Raw genomic sequence first — 20,702 nt, forward strand, 5'->3', positions numbered from 1 at the left:
TGTTACTCTTCTTCAAACCCTTCATTGTCTCCCCCTGACACCAGTTCCTGCAAATATTATTCCTTTCCTTATGTCTCTTAACACCAGTTAGGTGCTTCCACTGTTGCATTCAAGGTGTGCTTATTTAAGCACTCGTCTTTCCTTCTAAATCATGAACTCATTGATAGGGAATAAGAGATGCTTTTGCTTGCATGAATTTATTACACTGTTTCATCATTGCCTATTTACATGTCTGTCTCTTGTCACTGAACTCTGGACGCTTTAAGGGGAAGCTTGTTGTTTTATTTCTCTTTTCTTCTATGCCCAAGGAATAGGAGGTGCTTAGTAATTGTTGAATGAATGAATAGGGAAAAATAACCCCAAATACATACAGTGGAAAAAACGCTGCTTAAATCCCCAAATGTATCCAAAGCAATTTATTGGCATATATAAGGTTCTGATTTTAGAAGAAGCATAACTGGTAGTTAAGAGCATGGACTCTGGAGACAGAGTGTTTGGCTTTGAATTTTGGCTCTGCCACTTACTACCTGTGCACTCTTAACCTTGAGTCTGTTCTTTGTCTGTAAAGCAGGGATGATAATAGTAACTATCTCTTAGGGTCAATAGAGCCAAATGAGTTTGTGTTTATGAAGTGTCTATAGTAGTGTCTACCACATAGCAAATATTCTATAAGTGTTGGTTAAGTTAAAACACAATAGTTTATGTTCTCATTACTTTTGATAATAGCTAATGTCCTTATAATACAGTGATACAAGCAATAAATAGCCAAGTGTTTTGTAATAGTGATATCTAACTAGTGATTTTTTTAGCTTTAAATGATGTTTAATATCTTACGTTATAGAATGATATATATTCATTAAACATTTAGAGAGTACTTGTGTATGATCCCTCTCCTGAGTAACTGACATTTTCTCTATGTATTATTTTTCTGTTACCTGTTAAATGTAACATATTACTACAAACATATAGTTTGAAACAACATGAATGTATTATCTCATGGTTCTATTGGTCAGTAGTCCATCATTGATTTGACCAAGGTAAGATCAAGTTGTCAGTAAAGCTGAATTCCTTTCAGGAGACACTAGGGCAAAGTCCATTTTCTTGTCTTTTCCAGATTCTAAGAGGTGTCCACACTCTCTGGCTCATGGACGCCTTTCTCCATCTTCAAAGCCAGCAATGTTGTAGCTCTCTAACTAATCTGCAGTGATATCTCTTTCTCTTGACTACAGACAGGGAAGGTTCTCTGCTTTTAAGTATTCTTGTGATAAAATTAGATCCACCTCCATAATCTAGGACAGTCTCCCATCTCAAGATCCTTAATTACATCTTCGAAGTCCCTTTTGCCGTGTAACTTATTCACAGGTTCTGGGGGTTCGGGTGAGGGCATCTTTGTGGGACCATTTTCTGCCTACCACACTGTTGTACTGTGAATGAATCCGTGGGACTGCCCTGGTGACGCAGTGATTGGGAATCCACCTGCCAATGCAGGGGACATGGGTTTGATTCCTGGTCCGGGAGGATCCCACATGATGCAGAGCAACTAAGCCTGTGTGCCACAACTACTGAGCCTGCACTCTAGAGCCCACGAGCCACAACTACTGAAGCCTGTGTGCCCTAGAGCCTGTGTGCTGCAACTACTGAGCCCACACGCTGCAACTACTGAAGCCCATGTGCTCTAGGGCCCACATGCCACAACCAGTGAGCCCGTGTGCTGCAACAGCTGAAGCCCACGTGCCTAGAGCCCGTGCTCCTCAACAAGAGAAGCCACCACGATGAGAAGCCCACGCACCGCAACGAAGAGTAGCCCCCACTCACCACAACTAGAGAGAAACCGCATACAGCAACGAAGACCCAACGCAGCCAAAAAAAAAGAATCCCTGATGAGAGGTACTTGGGCTGTACTTTCTGAAAATGGAGACAATATTAACTAAATTGTGGACATTTGTGTCAGTATCATTTATCATCTATTCTTCCAGTGGTTGGTAAGAGCCGTGTCGTCTTCGCAGAGTGCTAAGGTACTGCAGGGCTCACTGAGCAATGTCCTTGTTTTCAAGAACTTTTATTCTAGTGAGGAAGAGAGAATCAGGTTGAACGGCTGCTATGGGCTGAGCACTCTACAATGGATTTCAGATACATTAGTCCCATTTAATTCCCACAATAACTTTATAAGGAGTGGTAGGCAGCCTAGAGAGGCCCTCAGTGACCCCCGCCACATAGTATTCATGCCCTTGTATAATCTTGTCCCTTTGAGTGTGGGCTGGATCTGGTGACAGTCCCAGGGAATGCAGTAGGACACTGGTGATAGGATATCATCTCAGGATTAGGTTGTAGAAGACCTGTGACTTCCCTCTTGCTCACGCTATCTCTGTTTCACTTTTTCTAGCTTGTTTTGATGAATAAAATTGTGATATGTTATATTGCCCTTTACAGAGGCCAAGGAACTGAGGGCAGCTTCCAGCCAACAGCCAGAAAGGAACCAAGACCCTCAGTCCAGTAGCTTGTTAGGAATTGAGTCCTTCCAAGGACCAGAACATGAACTTAGAAGTGGACCCTTCTCTAGTTGAACCTTGAGATGCCTCTGCAGCCCCAGTGAACACCTTGACTGCAGCCTTCTGAGAGATACTGAGCCAGAGGACACTGTTAAACCTCACCCAGATCCCTCATCCATAGAATTATGAGGTAATAAATATTTTTTAAAGCCATTAAGTTTGGGGGTAATTTATTATGCAGCAATAGATAGCTAATACTGTTTCAGTACAGATGACGAACAAAAAAAACACTTGGAATGTTAAGGCAAATTTGTAGGTCTCCCACTTATTAGTGGAAGCTCTTTCCACTGCAAACAATGATGATAATAAGAATACTGGTAGTAGCTTACATTTACTGAGCACTTACTAGGCTATGAGGCACCTTTCAAATTATTTTACATATATATTATCTTAGATTATTACAACAACTCTATAAGATAGGTATTATAATTATCTCCATTTTATAAGTAATAGAATTGGAGCTAAGAGAGGTTAAATAAAGGACATGCCTAAGATCTCCAGTTGACTAACAACATACTGGCAAGATTTGAACCCAGTTTGTGTGACTCTAGAGTTTTTCCTCTTAACAACTATAATAAATTGTTCCCTAAGGATCCATGTTATAAGGCAAAGGTGATGGGTGCAGCTGGAAGAAAGGGCAGGGCTCCAAGAGTTCACAGCTAGATGAGATTAATCCTGATCAGGGGTACTAGGAAATGCCAGGGTGCCAGGAAGGCATCTGATCTGACTCTCGGAGGCTGGGTAGGATTTAGGTGCATGGCTCTTAGAGGAAAGAATCTGAACAAAAGAGGTGGAAAAGCATGAGACACAGATAAGGAAACACCACGTCACACCGTCTAGAGCTGGGCAGGATGAGGAATAGTCAGAGATAAAATTAGAAAGGTAGTTTGGAGCCTGGTTATAGTTATGTAAAAACATTATGAATATTTTTAAGAAAAACATCGATTCTTGAGTATTTTGATGGTAGTTTCAATCACCTACCTCTTAGTTTAAACTATAGAACGGAACTATTAGGTAATATTCCCGTGAATCTGAAACAGAGAATCTGATTGTATGGCTTGTGTGGAAATACAAAATTTAGTTCCAGTGAAGTGCAAAAGAAAAATAGAAATACACGGAGAACATTTCGTGTGGTTAAATTTCTTAACACATTCAAAGACGTGTTCAGTTTATATTTAGGTTCAGTAAAACTGCAAGAGTATCAAAATTTGTAGGCCTTTTTATTTCCTTGTAAAAACAATACTATTAGTGGTTATACTCAAAGCACATTAAGTATTTCACTAAAAATAGAGTCTATAGAAATAAAGAACAAAAAAGCATTATGATTGTGTTTTCAGTTACCTGGGAGTGGACCTTAAAAACAGTACTATGGAAGGGAGTCATATGAAGCAGGGCTTAAAATATTATCCTCTGTTTTTCTCAAAACATCATTCAAGTGCACTAGATGGAAATTTAATTTTGTAAGATGTCTGTACTGTTCAAATTTGTTTATGGTGTGAGCTTTCAATTTAGACAATTTATCATTACTTGGAGAGGAACTTTTTCTCTTAAGCCAGACTGAGTTTCCTTTCCAGGGAATAGATGAATCCAGGAAAAATGTTTCCACAGCTCATACCTAGCCAAAAGCAATGGCCATGGAGGAATGGAGAGCTCATTGAATAATGACAAAAGGAAAATATGTAATCCCCTTTCCTGTAGCCTTTCTCATGTCCTTGACATGTCTCAAAACTCTCCAATCCATAGATTCAAGCAGTGTACATTTTGATTCTCAAATTTAGGGGTTGAACTTCTGTTTCACAACAGTATTAAGCAAGCAATTACAAATATGAAATACCTACAGAGGCCTGACTCTGGTTTGCCTGACGGTTGTGTGACCTTTGGAAGGTCTCTTAACTGTCATGAGCCTCGGTTTCTTATCCTCTCATCTGTTTGACATGTCCTCAAAGATTCCTTGTTTCCTTTAGGTTTTAATGGATTAGGATTCTGAAGGCCAAGTTTGCATGACTGCAGTTTCAACTCAATGCTATACTTAAACACTTGGGTCTCCATATATATTTTTCAAGCCATCTTTTCTATGTCTGCAGGTTTTCTGCAGTAACATAATTACATCCATAAGGGAGGCTAAATTTGGCTCTTCTTCTGGTTAATTCTGTTCTCATAATTTAGGAGCTGATACTCCCTCCACCTCTAGGGCAGATAGATTCTATACCAGTGCTAGAGGAATAAGCTTGAAGTCATTTCCTTGTACAATCTCTCTCCTTTCTGCATGTATTTAAGTATTTGTGCTGTATATCTTACTGCCCTAACAGAGGTAGTCAGTGAGGAAAAGAGAAAAAATATATGGCAGTAATTTACCCTGACACCTTTAACCTTATCATCCTCAGCGTCCATCCCGAGCCCACAACTCTCAACCTGAGAACACTGCAGTCAGTCTTAGAGGCAAGAAATTCTTCAAAAAGAAGCCTCTGAAACCATGATAAGCTGTTCCGAACAAGAGCTATTCACTCATTACATCAGAAGTTCGGGACTGGTCTGCAGCCAGTATTCTTGCATCCCCCAGAAGTGTAGGGAGTAGAGTAAAGGTTTATATAGGTGCACTGGAATTTCACATAATTTCTCAACAGCCTGGAACACATCCAGAAGTCCCCATCCTTCCTGAGTTTCTTGATTAGTGTGTTGCCCCTCCTGCGACTCATTTTAGAAACATTGCTCCTGATTATCTCTGGGTCATAGAAATTCCCTGAAAGTCGGATAAAGGTGATGCTGTAAAATTACAAGACCTGAGCTTAGCATTAAGGAGACTTGATCACTTATGTCCACCATATATATTGAGTTGAGTGCTCTTAGACAAGTGGCAGAATTCTTGAGGGCCTCAGTAGGTCATGTGACTTTGAAGAGTATGGCTTAGATAAATTTTGAGAACTCTTTTGGTTCTAAATTTCTACAGTTCTATGGGTAAATTGCCACATGCCTGTAAATACTTTGGATTAGACCCAAACACCAAGGCAAATGAATATCAAAGGTTAGTGCTCCTTAGCTGGGCTTCAACATTATCCAGAATTGTAGAGGCTTAGGTTTACCCACTTTGATTCCAAGAACTTCTGAAGAGAAAAGTAGCCCAGAATGAATGTAAGGCTTGCTCTTGCTATACCATCTCTAAGTGCTTTGTTTTATAATAGTCAACTTAGATTTAATAATTTCAAGGTGTTCTTTTCAGCCATCATTACAGAAAGACAATATAAAATCTATGATTTCTATATTTACTCCTTTCAAATTCCATCATTTTAAAATTATTCTTATCGTTAGTAAATCCTACTAAGTTTCACTAATCCAATGACAATGACATGAGATTTTTCCTGTATGTGTGATGATATATTACATGTATTACACTTTAGAAGGATACAAACACTTACGAGAAAGCACTTGCCTTTAGGTAGCTTGAGTACTAGGAGAGGAGAAAAACCATAAAGAAGCAAAAATATGAACAGGAGTGAAAGAGTCAAAAATCCCAGGGAATTTTGCAGGAGAATAGAATTAACTAAAAAGGAAAAATGTATGCTTTGGTTTTCTAATAAAATAACTTTGTGAATATTTTGTTAAAGATTATTATACTTAGAATCAGGTTGAAATCTTTCTTTTCCCAGCGTGCAAAGCTTTCTTTAAAGATAAACGTTGCAGTGGTATTTTTAATTATTGAGGTTGGGTACTTATTTCCTTCTTGCAGTCATGTGCTTCCAAAGGGATTTGGAACACAGAAGCATTTCATAGCTGTTTAAAGAAATGAGAACTTAGGTCTTTATAATTACAAACATTGCTTCCCAGTTCTATCTAAGTTCAGACTCTATCCTCTGTAGTATTGAAACTTCCAAGTTGTGTTACACCAGTATAATGTATGATCTGTTTGCCTGGATCTTCCAAACATTGCTGAGTCTCTAGGATACATTAAGGCAAATTTGTTTCAGCTAGCTTTGTCCTGAGTAGTTTTTTTCTATGTGGCTTGTGAATTACCAAATAAACATATAATTTAGGAAATACAATTTTATAACATCCTCCTCATTCCCAAGTAATTGTAGCTCAAACACAATATAGCAATAATGTACCTATTATTGCTATCTGGCTATCTATCAGCTGATTACCTGAAGCAGTGTCTGAGCATGTTAATCATAAGCTTAAGATGACCAGAAAGTTCTCATTTGGGGGGTAAGCATGATGGATCCTTGCTCACCTATCAAAATCTTATACTATATCCAAGTATGTTTAAGTAGTGTTTGGTGAAGGCAAATATTTCTGTGTTGTCATACAGACTTTTTAAAAATAATGCTAATCTTTAATAAAGTGTAGGTGGCTTTTATTTCAGATTAAGGTTAGACTATTTCCCTCTATTTGATGAAATAATATTAATGGCTAATATTCATATAGTACCAGCTATTTGCCAGACACTATTCTAAGTGTTTTACAGGTATTAGTTCACTTCATGTCCACAACAACACCATGTAGTAGGCATTATGATGATCACAATCCCATTTTACAGATGAAGGAGATGAGGCACAGAGTGATTAAGTAAATAGTCCCAGATCATAAAGGTGACAGTTCAGAATTTGCACTTAGGCACCCTGACTCCCGACTCTGGCATCGGTGCTCTTAATTACTGTGATATGCTTTCTCTCTACAAATCAGCCTGCACCTCAGCTCCCCTGAATTTTGAGGCCTGCAACCACAGTCTGGGACTTGAGCAACTGTAGCCAAATCCTGCTTTTCACTTAATCACTCAACAATAAACGAGTGAGATGGGAAGAACTAGCTTGTGGCCAGCACTGGCTACATAATTTGCAGAACTCAGTCCAAAATGAAAACGTGGGGCCTTTTGTTCAAAAAGTAGGATTGACGATAGTAAAATATAAAGCCTTTTCCCTTCCTTTATGGTCACCCTCTTGTCACGAAATTTTTCATTAGCCATTGAATGTCGTTCTAAGTAAAGAAAAATTAAAAATTGAAATTATTAGCATGAATTTTGCCACTCATCTTTGTATTGTGCAATGTCTCTTTTCAGTGCAAATAGAAGAGCTTTTAACTTTTATGTGGAATCACCAAAATTGCACGATGCTTTTTTTGTAACTTGTACCTGAATATCTTTTTTTTTTTCTTACCAGAACAGTGAAAACTCTGCATAAAACTAACTCAATTGTTTTTATTTTACTTCTTGACATGCAGTTTTTACCAACACTTTCTCCTCTGGCTTACTGATGAGTAAGCAAGGACTAAAAAGAAAAGGGAATGTGAGTTGTCCTGTTTTTTTCCATTCTTTCTATCTCATAATTTTCAATGTAAAGTAGTTCATTAATAACCGGAACTAGTGTAAGAAAGGATATGATAAAGTTCCTTTGTTGTTCATGTTTCTTATAACACCACTGTTTTTCTTTCTTTTTGAAGCAATTCTGGTTCAAACAGGAAGCATAGCCTCGTGGGGTTCAGTTGTAGAAGCAACACACTTACTGTGTACTTGATTTGCATCGCTCTCAACTTTCACCTATTCTGGGTCTCCTGGAATCCAGTGCACATGGACACACAAAACAGTACATGTGAATTGGGAGGTAAGGAACAGTGCAGGCTGACATGCATTTGCTTATATCTCCTCTGCTCATGTGTGTGTTCCATTGTCCCACACTGAACTTCACTGAAAAAAACAAACAAACCGCAAGTTCAAATATGAAATGGTGGAGAATTTCATGATGGCAATAGCAGAGTCCTTTTGAAGGCAGGGCCCTGCACAGGTCACATGGCTGTGAAGTAAGCCAGCTTTGGGCCATTACATGAGATGGAAGCTGGATTGGCCTGAAACCACTTTTCCAAGTCAACCCCAAACATCCCAAATATCAAATTAAAGATATAAGGGATTTGGCCTGGGAGAGTTAGGTGTGGTCACAGGTGATCAAAACAGGCCACCTAGTGTAAGAACACTAGGAGTGTCTTGTGTTCTAATATTTGGTCTTTGACCTCAGTTCCTGACACAGGGCTCCTGAAGTGCTTCAGATTTCCTGGGTGGCAGGAGTATCTTTTGTTCTAATGAGCCTCCTGGATGGGGGCTGGTCACCAGAGAAGCCAAGTCATGATTAAATTTGGAATTTTCAGCCCCACTCCCATTCTCTAGAGAGGAGAGAGGGGCTGGAAATGGAGTTAATGATTGTTCATTGCTATGTGAGGAAACCTCCATAAAACCCCAATAGTTTAGGGAGCTTCCAGGTCGGTAAACACATCTACATATTGGGAGAGTGAGGCATGCCAACTCCATGGAGACAGAAGCTCCTGTGCCCAGGACCTTTCCAGACCTCGCTCTGTGTATCTTTTCATCTGGTTGTTCATCTGTATCCTTTATCATATCCTTTAATACACTGGTAGACATAAGTAAGTGTTTCTGAGTTCAGTGAGCTGTCCAAGGAAAAAAAACAAAAAACAGGCTACCGTGCCTACAAAGACAGTGGAGTTGGCTGGCTACTGCTATTGGGTTAGCCAAAAAATTCGTTTGGGTTTTTCCATAACATCTTACGGAAAAACCCAAACGAACTTTTTGGCCAACCCAATGTATTGAAGTGAGGCCCTGCTGAAGAAGGATGCAAGATGGCCTGCCATTAACAAATGGATAACTGCTGAGTGTAAAAACTAGAGAGCCTGGGTGGTTTTAGCATATTTAAAGGGCAGGTATAGTCAAATGGCAGAGAAAAGAATTAATTGGGAGAGTTGCTGAGATGTTTGAACCCTCAGCCAAGGCAGATCTGTTATGTGAAGGTCAGAGTCCTAGTAGGAAAAACTAGGAGTTCTGAGAAGTGGGAGAGGGCTCTCTGGTTGTTCCTGAGGATATTGACTCTACAACCCTTCTGAACCCTCTAGATGTGCAGAGGTGGCCTCCCTTCCCTTCTGTAGAAAGAGCTGGCACTTCAGCTGTGCTGGAAGATGCTGCAGAAGCCTCTCCCCAAAGGAGAGGTCAGATTCAGCCCTCACTGCCTGTCCTGGCTGCCAGGCCAATAACTACAGATTGTATTTTTAAGAGTGCTTGGTCAGTGGACCAGAATGTAAACCTGAATAAGCAAGAATTTATTAACTTGGGGGCACTTTCTTGGGAAATACGGATTAACACCCTAGCAAAGACTCTAGACATGGGGAATGTGTGCTACTCTGATGACTTTTAGAGACCTAGAAAAACCATGGGCAACTCTCAGTAAGTTAGAAATGCCTGACTTGGCCTGGAAGATGGTGGATGAAGGGAAAAAATATGCTTGAGAGAAGTGGGCATGTTGGAGTGGATATATTACGAAAAACCACAAAACCCACCATGAGATTATGTCCCATGAGAGAGCCAAGAGAAGACAGGAAAACCACCAGGAATGTGCTGGAGAGCGATGTAGACCGGCAATGATGACCATTATCAGCCTCCATTTCAAGGGAGTAGGAGAATGAATATGGTTGGTTGGGCACCTGGGTTCTAGCCCTCATTCTAAAATAATTGGGGGATTCAGGAAATATATGAAAGAATATCTAGGCAAATCATTTCAAAAATGTCATTTCTGAAAAGAGAAGTCTTTATGGCTTCCTCGGTCCATAAACGTCTATGCCTTACTGCCGTCAGCTCTTCACGCATTTTTTTCAAATTGACTTATTTTCTCCAAATGTCTGAAGAGGTAGATAATATTATTCACATTTTAGAGATTAGGAAACAGAAGCTAAGAGAGTCTAGATGACTTATCATGTTTCAAAGTTGACAAGAGAGAGAATAACTTAGTATTGCAAACTATGAAGGCAAGTCGCCGATGTTTGAATCATGGCTCTGTAATTTACTAACTCTATGACCTTGGGCAGTGACCTGAGTCTTGAGACTCAGTTACTTTAACTGCAAAATGTGGTTAAGGCTAACATTTCAATTATGGATTATTTGGAACCTTACCTGTGATAATCCAGGTAAAATGTGTTAATATTCCTCAGCATGTAGCATGTATTTAATAAGTATTAACTCATAATAAAATACATTTCCTTGGCTGTTAGTGTTGGACTTGTCACTTACATCTCAAACATATATCATTTGCCTGTCTGGTCTCTCAGACCTCGTTTTTATTTTGGAATTCTAGTTCACTGGAAGATATGACAAACTATAACTGTTTGTTTTTATTTTTAAGGAACAAATTAGTATACAAGTATGAGGAATTTTATCACTTTCTATCAATTTCCAATATCAAAATTGACAAATTGATGCAGCCCCAATGTGAAAATGTGCAGAAAGGAAGATTACCACTAAACCACTTCATTTATTTTCTCTTTCAAAAATATATTTTTTAAAACAGCAGGATAAAAAAGGAAAATCATGTTCGAGAAAGGGCTGTTATCCTACTACATTTACGCAGTGATTGATTGCATTTTCTCCCAGGACTTGAAGAATAGAAGAGAACATGAGGGTTGATTGCATCAAAAGTGTGACACGAATAAAGGAATCAAGAAATCACATATATGTCTGCACAGAAGTCAACTAATAAATCAAAAGCATGTTCTTAGCTAAGTCAGATGTTTCTTTGAAACAGCATATGGTGCAATGCTAACATACTCTATATTCAGCTACCTAATAGGCTGTTGCTTTCAACTAGTAAAAAATCTAGCAGCACAAATGTTTATAAGGCTGGTAAAACATTTTAACTTTATTTTATGCCCTGATTAGCTTTTTTTTAATTTTTGAATTTTATTTTATTTATTTATACAGCAGATTCTTACCTGATTAGCTATTACTGGCCTGATGATTACGTTATAAAACCTAAAATCATAAATGGAGAAAATAACCTGTTGGCAAGAGTGAACCCTAATTGTTACAACATCCTATGTTATGTGTTCATAGTTTCTTTTTAGCAGTTACTTTGATATACAATTTAACAAGTTTTCTTTCATCCCATATTAAGTCTGTATTTTTTTTAAAATTGTGGATTTAAATTTCTGCATCACTTTTAGTTAAGAGTCATAAAATTAACATATGTCATAATCATTTTAACCAAATCAAATCTTCATGAGAGTATCATGTCCTAATCAGGAAAGAATAAAGATTATAACCTTTAAAAATGTTAAGATGACTGTATCTTACTACAAAAAAGTAAGTCAATCCCATTATAATTGAAGAAAACTCGTTCACATGGATTTTTAAACTTTCAATACTAAAAAGTCCCTGACTGTGTGAAGGTTGCTGTGGGTGTATATAACTTTGTAGCAAAGGAGAAACTTGTTAGACTATAATTAATTGACAAGTGTAGGAGGAATTTGTCTCAGTCGATCATTATTCTATTTTTCACAATTATATTTAATTGCCATTGTATTGTAATGTCAATGTTAGTCAATGTCAAATCTGAAAACTATATTCTATCCCCATCCATCCCTTGACCAAAAAATGCAACCACGCATGTTTGTTGGTTACTGATACCAAGGAAGGACAGTCTTCCAGAGGAAATTATCGAGCACTGTATTTTATCAGATTTAAAAGGAAAGGAGGGCCAGAGGATATTAGTGAAAAATTGGGGAATAGAAAACTGAAAAAGAAGTCACTGGTTTAATTTTCTAACCAGTAATCAGCAAGTTATTCTGAATGAAAACCAAAGTCTCTCATTTCCAGTGACCACACTCAGCAGCATCCAAGGAGTTCATGAGAAGGAATAGTGACTCCTTCATACATGTGGAGATACTTAAGTACTCTGAGAGGGCCCTGGAGCTACTTTGCCAGGATTCTGAAATCCAGGTTCTCTTGCTTATTTCTTCCTTTCATTAAGTCTACTCATTATTTTCCAAGGCCACTAATTCTGTATGTAGTGTCTGTTCATAGCACTTAATATTTCATAAGAACCTGGTGCTATCAGTAACAGCCAAACAAATCACGGAAAAGCTATGCTACAAAGCCAAGTGGTCAAATGTGAGGGAAATAGCTATATGGTGCAGAAGTACAGTGGCTGTTCAGTTGTGTGATTTTTTTCCCCATCTGGCTCCCAAATAAAATAATTGAAGAAAATAAAAAAGGAAATGGCACTAGTGAAATGTTCCCTCCCTGATAGACACTTGGCACACACTGTCTTCATCATTTTTCCACTGGTCCAGGACCAAGACCAATTCTGTTCATAGCTGAGAAATATTAATGAACCTTGAGACAGTAACGTGCTGACCAGTGTCAAGCCATCCCATATGGAAGACCTTGCCCCTGGCTTGTGCCCCAGTTGCCATAAGGGGTGTTGTCAAGCCTTTGAACAAAAATGTGACCTTTCCCTGTCTCTTTCCTGCTAAATTTCTCTATCACTTGTTCTTCTCCCTGAATCTTGCCCAATTCTACCTAATACCAGACTTCTGGATGCCTTTGTATCCTTTCCCATTTGCTTACTTATTCAGACTTCTTATTGCCTGCATGTGCTTCCCACTAATAATTATGTCCCACCTTTAGCTGCTGGGATCTTCCTGCCTTGAATTGCCTGATTGCATAGATTTCTCTATTTGCCGTAATTCCCTAACATGCCCAGTGTGCAATCAGAATTATTCCCTTTTCATACTTTGGGATCTATCTTTAGTTGCGTCCTCTTTTCATTCAGTTTTTTTCAGCCTGGTTTTACTGTCTGATCTTCCCTGTGTGCTCTGATTCTTTGATTATGGGAAAGAGGAAGAAAAATGTGGGCAGAGGGCCTGGAAACATGGCAGCAGTGAGAAATCTGAACTTCAGAGTTGTCTCTGCTTTGGAGCTGTCCTGGATAGATTCTCCCATCCTTTGTTGCTTTCTAACTGTAAGGGGAAGGGATTTGTGAAATCTTGATTAATTTGAAGCTAGTGTGTGTGACAGCTCACAGATAGTGATTTCGACAGCTATTTTGAGTCTATCCACATGTCAGTAGCTGTAATTGCAAGCTTCTTTTCTTGTTAATTCCCGGAGTTGTCTCTCTTCTTCCCCTGCTGTGAAATTTTGTCCCTCTCCAAAACAGAACACATTTTTATTTCCTGATGCGCAGAGCACACTCATTAATTTCTCACTTAGTGATGATTCATTAATCATGGAAGGGCATGTGAGCTGCAGTTAAAGCAACTCCTTTAATTTAATTTAACAAACATTTATTGAGTGTTTAATGTGCAGAGCAAAGCGCTAAGCACAAGACCTAAAGAGACCCAGGTTGGATGATATGTAAATTATTTTTTCATCAGGATAAGTGTTTAATAAACTTTTGTGAATCAAATCTAATTGGTATAGACTTTATTGTGGTTTTATGTTTAGATAAAAGTTTTAACATAAACTTTAGTTGTAAACATAAAGAAATGTACTTGGATTGTTTCTATAGAGAATCAATAAGTTTTATTTAGATAACTTACCTACAGTTCATATTTTCATGAAAACAGTGCCAAGTCAAAAATTAAACCCTGCAAAATATCACAGCTTACACTTTCCTTTTGTACACCCTTTCTTCTCTGTTGATACCGTTATGTAGGAGTAATACAGAGATAGAATTGGGAAATGGTTCGAAAAGGAGTGATCTTTGAGCAAAATTAGGATATCGTGGGAAATAGTCATTTTAACTTAATTATATCTTATATAACTTAATTATATTGTAGAATCAGGAATAATAGATAAGACCTAAGGTCAAGTTCATTTCAATCATTTTACAGGTAAGGAGTCTCAGACCAAGGGAGAAGACATGATTTGCCCTAGATTGCCCAACTAGTTGGAATTAGAAACCAGCTCTTTTGATCCAAGTCTGAAGTATTAGTGATGACTCTGAATGGTGAGAACCAAAAAACAATTCAAACTAACTTGGAAAGTTGTTGGTCATGCCTTTGAGAAGCGAGTGGATTGCAGTTATGGCTTGATCTAAGGGTACCAACTGTTTTAGTTTCATTCAATTCTCTTTCCACTTTCTCCATCTCCAGAATCAGCTTCCATCTTTGGTGGCCTCAGTTCCTCCTAGTGGTGGCAGGCTTTATCCATGCTGCTGGTAAAGATGTTCTTAAGTAGCCACAGAATCGCATGTTCCTTGCTTACTGACTTAATGGAAAACATGAAATGAAACTCATTCCTATCATTTGAACATCAGTCAGGATGCTGATTGCCTCTGCTTGGATCACATGGGCACCACCATGAAAGTCACCAATGCCCAAAATGTGAGGGATCATGACTGGCCAGACATGGCTCACATGTCCACTCTCTTTGGCCAGAGAAACCCATCTGCTCCTAAGGGCAATGTTGGGAGAATATACTGGACAGACAAAAACGATGGCTTCGTAGCTCACTGCATTAGAAAAAATCTTAGAAGATTTAAAATTACGCAAGTAAATAAAAGAAAACAGATAGTGTTGAAACCTAATTTTATACTTTTGGAATATTGAAAAAAAGTTGGAGATATTGATTAAGCTATTGTTTGCTCTATTAGGTCTTATTGCAAATAATGAATAATTGTTATCAGCATAGTTCACTCTCCTTTTTCCATAAGCCTCCCTCATGCCCCCCATGATCCAAACCTATCCACTAATAATTAGCAAAGTTCATGTTTACATTCTCTCTTTATCCCTCTTATTTTCAACTGTAAAACTCCAGGTAAGCATCAGAGAAAATTCTTATTAAAAAAACATTTAGCATTTCTTATTGTTCATATTCTTTCAATTCTTTGACAATGAAGAATGAGTAATTTGCTTAGAACATTGCTACACTCAGAGAAAGTGCTATAAGGTTTTTTTTTGTTTGTTTAGACAAATTAAAGCTTTGTGAAAGTTTATCCTTCTGAATATAATATTTCTGTGCCTGTGCATTATCAAATTCAGTCCTTGTAGTTCAGTGTGTTCAGACTCATACAACACACATATTCACTGAACACTTAGGAAGTTCTTTCTAGAATGAGTTAGCCAATAAATGAGTATATATAAACATAAACCCATACACACATTCATAAACAAATACCTGACTTTGGGGCAAAGGGAGTCAATAACACTCAATCACTTCTAGACTTTACTGTTAATCTGTAATTCTGTCTCTGTGAGGTAGACGTTATTCCTATCTAAATGATTAATTAGCCCACTATAATATTAAGAGTAGCAGATTTGTCCGATCGTATGGGTTTTAGTTCCAGCTCTGCTTCTTACTAGTTTACTTACCTTTGCTAAGTCTTAGTTTCCTCATCAGAAAAATGATGATTACAATAGGATCTAAACGTGCTTGGCAAATAACAATTGGGTTTTTCTGATTCAAATTTTTTTCTGAGGAAAAGTGAAAGAATTTAACTAGTAAATAATTTCTGTGTTAAAAATAAAAAGAAACATAGATAAACTATGGCTTCCCAGTTCCCTTTTACCTCGGTTCCTCCCCTTCAGTTGGGTGTTCTAAACTAGATCTTAGACTTTCATTCAATTCCTTGAGCTCCTTATTTCCAGTTACTTTCACTCCTGCTTCACCGTGGTCATCCTACGCTACAGAAATTCTCTGAGCATGGAGGAATTTTGAATTCCTCTACCTCTGAAAGACTACCTAATAATATCTCATTCTCACCACTGTCTCTCAGTTTACTAACTCACTCATTGAGAACTCCGGGTCTAGAAATCTCTTCACTCTCCCTATTAGCTTCCTTCTCTACCGCCTATGCTTTAGGCTTATTTTCTCTGAGAGTAGACACCGTCAATATCCCCAATTCTCTTCTCCTATTATCTGTTACTCTCTGTGCGCCGTGACCTTCAATCTCTCTCCATCTCCCCAAACTCTATACTCCAGCAGAACTAAAAGTACTGGAAGTTCCTTGAATGTGCCCTGCTGTTATGGGTTTTTGTTCCTTTGCTTGTGCCACTCTCTACTTGAAATACCTGTCATACAAAGATACATTTAATTTTAAAGTCTTTCTGGGAAAAATCTCTATGAAGACTGTCATGATCACCCGTCTAGGTTAAATCTATTACTCACCCATTTGGTGCCCCACAGTGTTCTGTATCCATTACAGCAAGGCACATGTTCTGTTCATTTCCACTTATTTGATTTTTATATCCACCTTCCATGACTGCTTAATTTCTGTATGCTCAGCATCAGTGTAGGGCCTCACATGTAGTAGGCTATTAATAAGCATTTATTGGATGAATTTATTAAATGACTTAAGAAAGGGGAAATACTATCTCCCTGGAAAAATTAAAGTTTTTATTTTTCCGGTACTAAGGCACATACAACTCTACCCACCTTTCTCTGCAGCTACTTGGAAGTACAGGGTCAAGCGTGAGAAATTATCAGCTTTGTTAACCCTCATTTTTGGAGTATTTGAATTCTTTCTTTTACTTTATGTAGAGTTTCACATTCGTAACTTTAGATTCTGTGATCTAAAAAAGTAAGGGGTGTGTGTGTGTGTTTGTGTGTGTGTGTGAAGAAAGATGAGTAAGTATTGATAATTTCAACAAGTACTATTTCAGAAAATAACAATATCTTCCGTGACACGTTTTGATACTTATAGGTGCACCAGATTATCAAAGTTTTTCAACATGCTGTAAAATAAATAAGTTGAACATTTCACACGAAGAAAATTTTCACATGAAGAAAATCGTATTCCAGCACTGGGAGTAAATCTCTCCCTTTTTGAAATTTATAATTATATTCAGTGCATAGAAAGGTGAATATCTTGAATAAATCTGACATTTAAATCTGTAAATTTTAAATAATTTTCTTGACACAAACATTATCTATGGCTCCTGAAAATACCTAGTCAAACATTTAGATCAAATACATAAATGGTATAGTGCTAAACACTGAAGTCTAAGGTCTGTGGTCTAGATTTTTGAGAAATTTATGGAAAAACATTGAGATATACAAATTCATTATCATATAGAAGAAGAATAACTAGAAAAATACAAGCCAAACCACTTACGTAAGTCCTCAAGTTTGGTAAATTGATTTTCACACCAAAGACTTAGCTAATTATGTCAAATATTGGAATGTGTTTCAAAGTTTTATAAACAATAATGAAACAGATAAATGGTATAATCTATTGTAATAAAGATATGTGTCATTGTGGTAGAATTTGCAATCAGTAATATTCACATGTAACTTGGGGGAGCTCTTGGAATGAGTGAATTCATGGTTTATTATACAATTGATTTATCAAACAACATAATTCATACTTATTGTTATGTTTTGTATAATTATCAGAGATCTGCTGGTATATGTTGAGTAACTATTCTCTGGGGAAAAAAAAGTCCTGATTTGCAATGTTTGCCTATTGCCATGGTGTAAATTCTCCTACCGCAGCCAATTCAAAGCTACCAACGTGAGGTTACCTAACACAGTTAGGAAGAAAAGCACACATTTGGCTCTCGTGAACTCTACAAGCCAGCTCTAGCACACCACTGCCAAACTCTTATGCTTCTGTACATTTTCAGTAGAAGCTCACTCTTTTGATGCAGCTACATCTTTAATTAAATGATAAAAGAAGCCATACATGTGAGGCAGATTACTTCAAAGAGCTGTACTCAAGGATTCCTTTTATTTCTCTGCATTCCCTCAAACAATTAAAGGCAACAGAGTTCAAGTTGAGCTTTTGTTTATTTCTAATTAAGCCTGGGATGATAATTTTCTAAAAATTGTATTGAAATTTTCAAATCCAGGAAAGCTTTACCCATCCATTCTGTTATCTGAGCTGCTTGAACATTGCTCTTAAATTGGGGCCCATAGGTCTCAGAAAATGAGAAAATATCAGCTTCCCAGCAGGTTCTGTTTGAATGTACATCTATAATTGATGAGATGTATTCACATATTAGCGTTTGCTTTTTTTTCTTCAGCTTTTGAAACTTTTCCAGATGCCATTATGGGTTAGTTCCTAAAGATTAGGTCTCTGAATAGATGCACAAAGGCTTTGCTTAGAAAGGATATGACATTTCTTCATCTGTAAGTTGGAGACAGCATTATATTATGGAGGAAAACAACTTAGATTTTTATGGTCACTGTCTATTGTATAGAAAATACCCCTGCTTAAATAAGCAATATTTTAGGTAATATAAGTAAAACTTGTGCAAGGTCACTAGTTGCTGAAACTAAAGGTTGTTTGAATGTTTGTTTTTAATATTCAGATGGTTGCAGCTTTATCTTTTACATATATTTAGTGTCTTTGGGATTTTTTAGAGTGATGTACAAGCAAAGGTATGAGTGTGAAAAATGTTTGAATCAAATGAAACCAAATGTCTTTCTGAGCATTGAAGTTTATACATTTTTATTGTATTTTTATGAGTTTTCTAGAGGGGATTGTCTTCCAGAACACCTTAGTTTCATCAATCCTGAAAATATTCCTGCAATAATAACCTTACTCTTCAGGTTTCTTTAGACCTGTTTCCCAAATTGTATACCAGAGCACACGAGTACCTTGATGGTTCTTGAAAGAAAAGGGGAGATTATACAGTCAAGTATGAAAATGGTTATATACACTGGTCCCTATTAAAGAGTCAAGATGCACATAAGAATATTAAAGACTCTGAGAAGTCCTGCAGAAAAAGAAATCGTTAATATTTGCTTTAAAGCATCTCCCAGTAATATTGACCCAGGACCATCTTTTTATGTTATCCTATTAACATCCATGAAGCATACTTTTGGGAATATCTTCTTTGCAAAATCTTATATAAAAAATATTGAACTTATACTTTTCTTGTCAATATTATACAGCACACAGCTAACTTAAAATTCAGAAACAAGTTTCTAAGTTTTCTAAAAATTGAAAATAACAAAAATTGACTCAAGAGATATAGATATACTAAACAAAACAATGATCATGGAAGGAACTCATTACATTGTTAAATTAGGGCCTTGGCTGTAAAAATACCAAAGGATTTCATGGATGAATGTTTTCAAACCTTCAAAGAACAGGTAATTCCTATGCAATTTAAATTGTTTCAGGCATAGAAAATAAAGCATTCCAATTTGTAAAAAAAACCCAGACTACTATGACAGTGACTCCAAAATCTGACAAAGACACCACAGAAAATGATAAATCATCTCACTTATGAATATTAATGAAAGACAGCAAATAAAATCCAGAGAATAAAATGCAGTGCTACATTAAAAGAATAATATGTCATGACCAAGTGGGGTTTATTTCAGGAATGCAAGACTGTTTAGCAATATGAAATCTCCTAGTACAATTGACTACAGGTCAAGGAAGAAAAGCCCTTCATAAAGTAGGAAGAGAAGAATACTTGTTTAAATAAAATGATATGCATATCTCAAACTAGTTTCTAGCATTGTTCTTGGTGATGAAACACTTTCAAGCACACCCCCTGAAGTCAGAAATAAGTCAGATGTGTGTTGTTTTCCCATTATTATTTACTATTTTTCTGGAAATGTTATAGACAGTGAAATTAGACAAAGTGGTGAAATAATGATGATAAACATTGGAAAAGAAGGGGCAAGATTATCACTATTTACAGATAATATGATTATATATTTGAAAAACTCCAGAATCAATAAGAAAAAGTACTATTAGAAAGAATAGAATAATCCAATAATGTAGTCACAAAATATATACAATGGCTTTGATAAAACAATAAATGAGAAAATGATATAGGGAAAATATTCCAATTATAATTGCAAACAATAAAAAAAGTAACAAGCAAATACCTCAGAATAAGTGTAAGTGTAACAAGAAATATATAGTTGCTAAATGAAGAATGAGATTTGAATAAATGGATACATACACCTTTTTTCCTGTATAACAATATGCAATATTAAAACTGAAAAAAATCTAATTCACATATATAGCCATTGTAATTCTAATTAAAATCCCAGGAGAGTAACTCTGAAATTCACCTAGAATAATAAGTATGTAAGAATAGGCAATATATTTCAGTATTTTTCAAGTTTCTACCATGAATAATATGATGTAAAATAACATTAGCCAAGTAACAGAATATTCCTAAGATCTCACTGGCTTAATATAATAGAAATGTATATGTCGTTTAAGTCACAGTCGGTGAGGGTTTACCTTGCTGGAGTTGCCTCTTTGTGATTGTTCAAGGATCCAGGCTTTTGTTATCTTGTGGCTCCACCTTTGTTTAAGTCCTCCGAGTTCTACCTGTTAGAGTTGATTCTTAATGTCTTTGCCCATAAACACATATCACTCCCAGGCCAGATCGTAGACACGCAGTCTTAACCTTTTATGTAGC

General features: G+C 37.0%; 1 protein-coding gene across 1 annotated transcript in view; it reads left to right on the top strand.

The window, feature by feature from the left end:
- Positions 1–20,702, top strand: part of LOC131743825 (uncharacterized) — a 338,324-nt gene that overhangs the window by 7,711 nt on the left and 309,911 nt on the right. Inside the window, exon 3 of the mRNA XM_067017314.1 lies at positions 7,980–8,140. Coding sequence (XP_066873415.1) covers positions 7,980–8,140 — 161 coding nt within the window. The remainder of the gene's footprint in view (positions 1–7,979; positions 8,141–20,702) is intronic.

The sequence above is a fragment of the Kogia breviceps genome, chromosome 17, assembly GCF_026419965.1.
Source record: "Kogia breviceps isolate mKogBre1 chromosome 17, mKogBre1 haplotype 1, whole genome shotgun sequence".
NCBI classification, from domain to species: Eukaryota; Metazoa; Chordata; class Mammalia; order Artiodactyla; family Physeteridae; genus Kogia; species Kogia breviceps.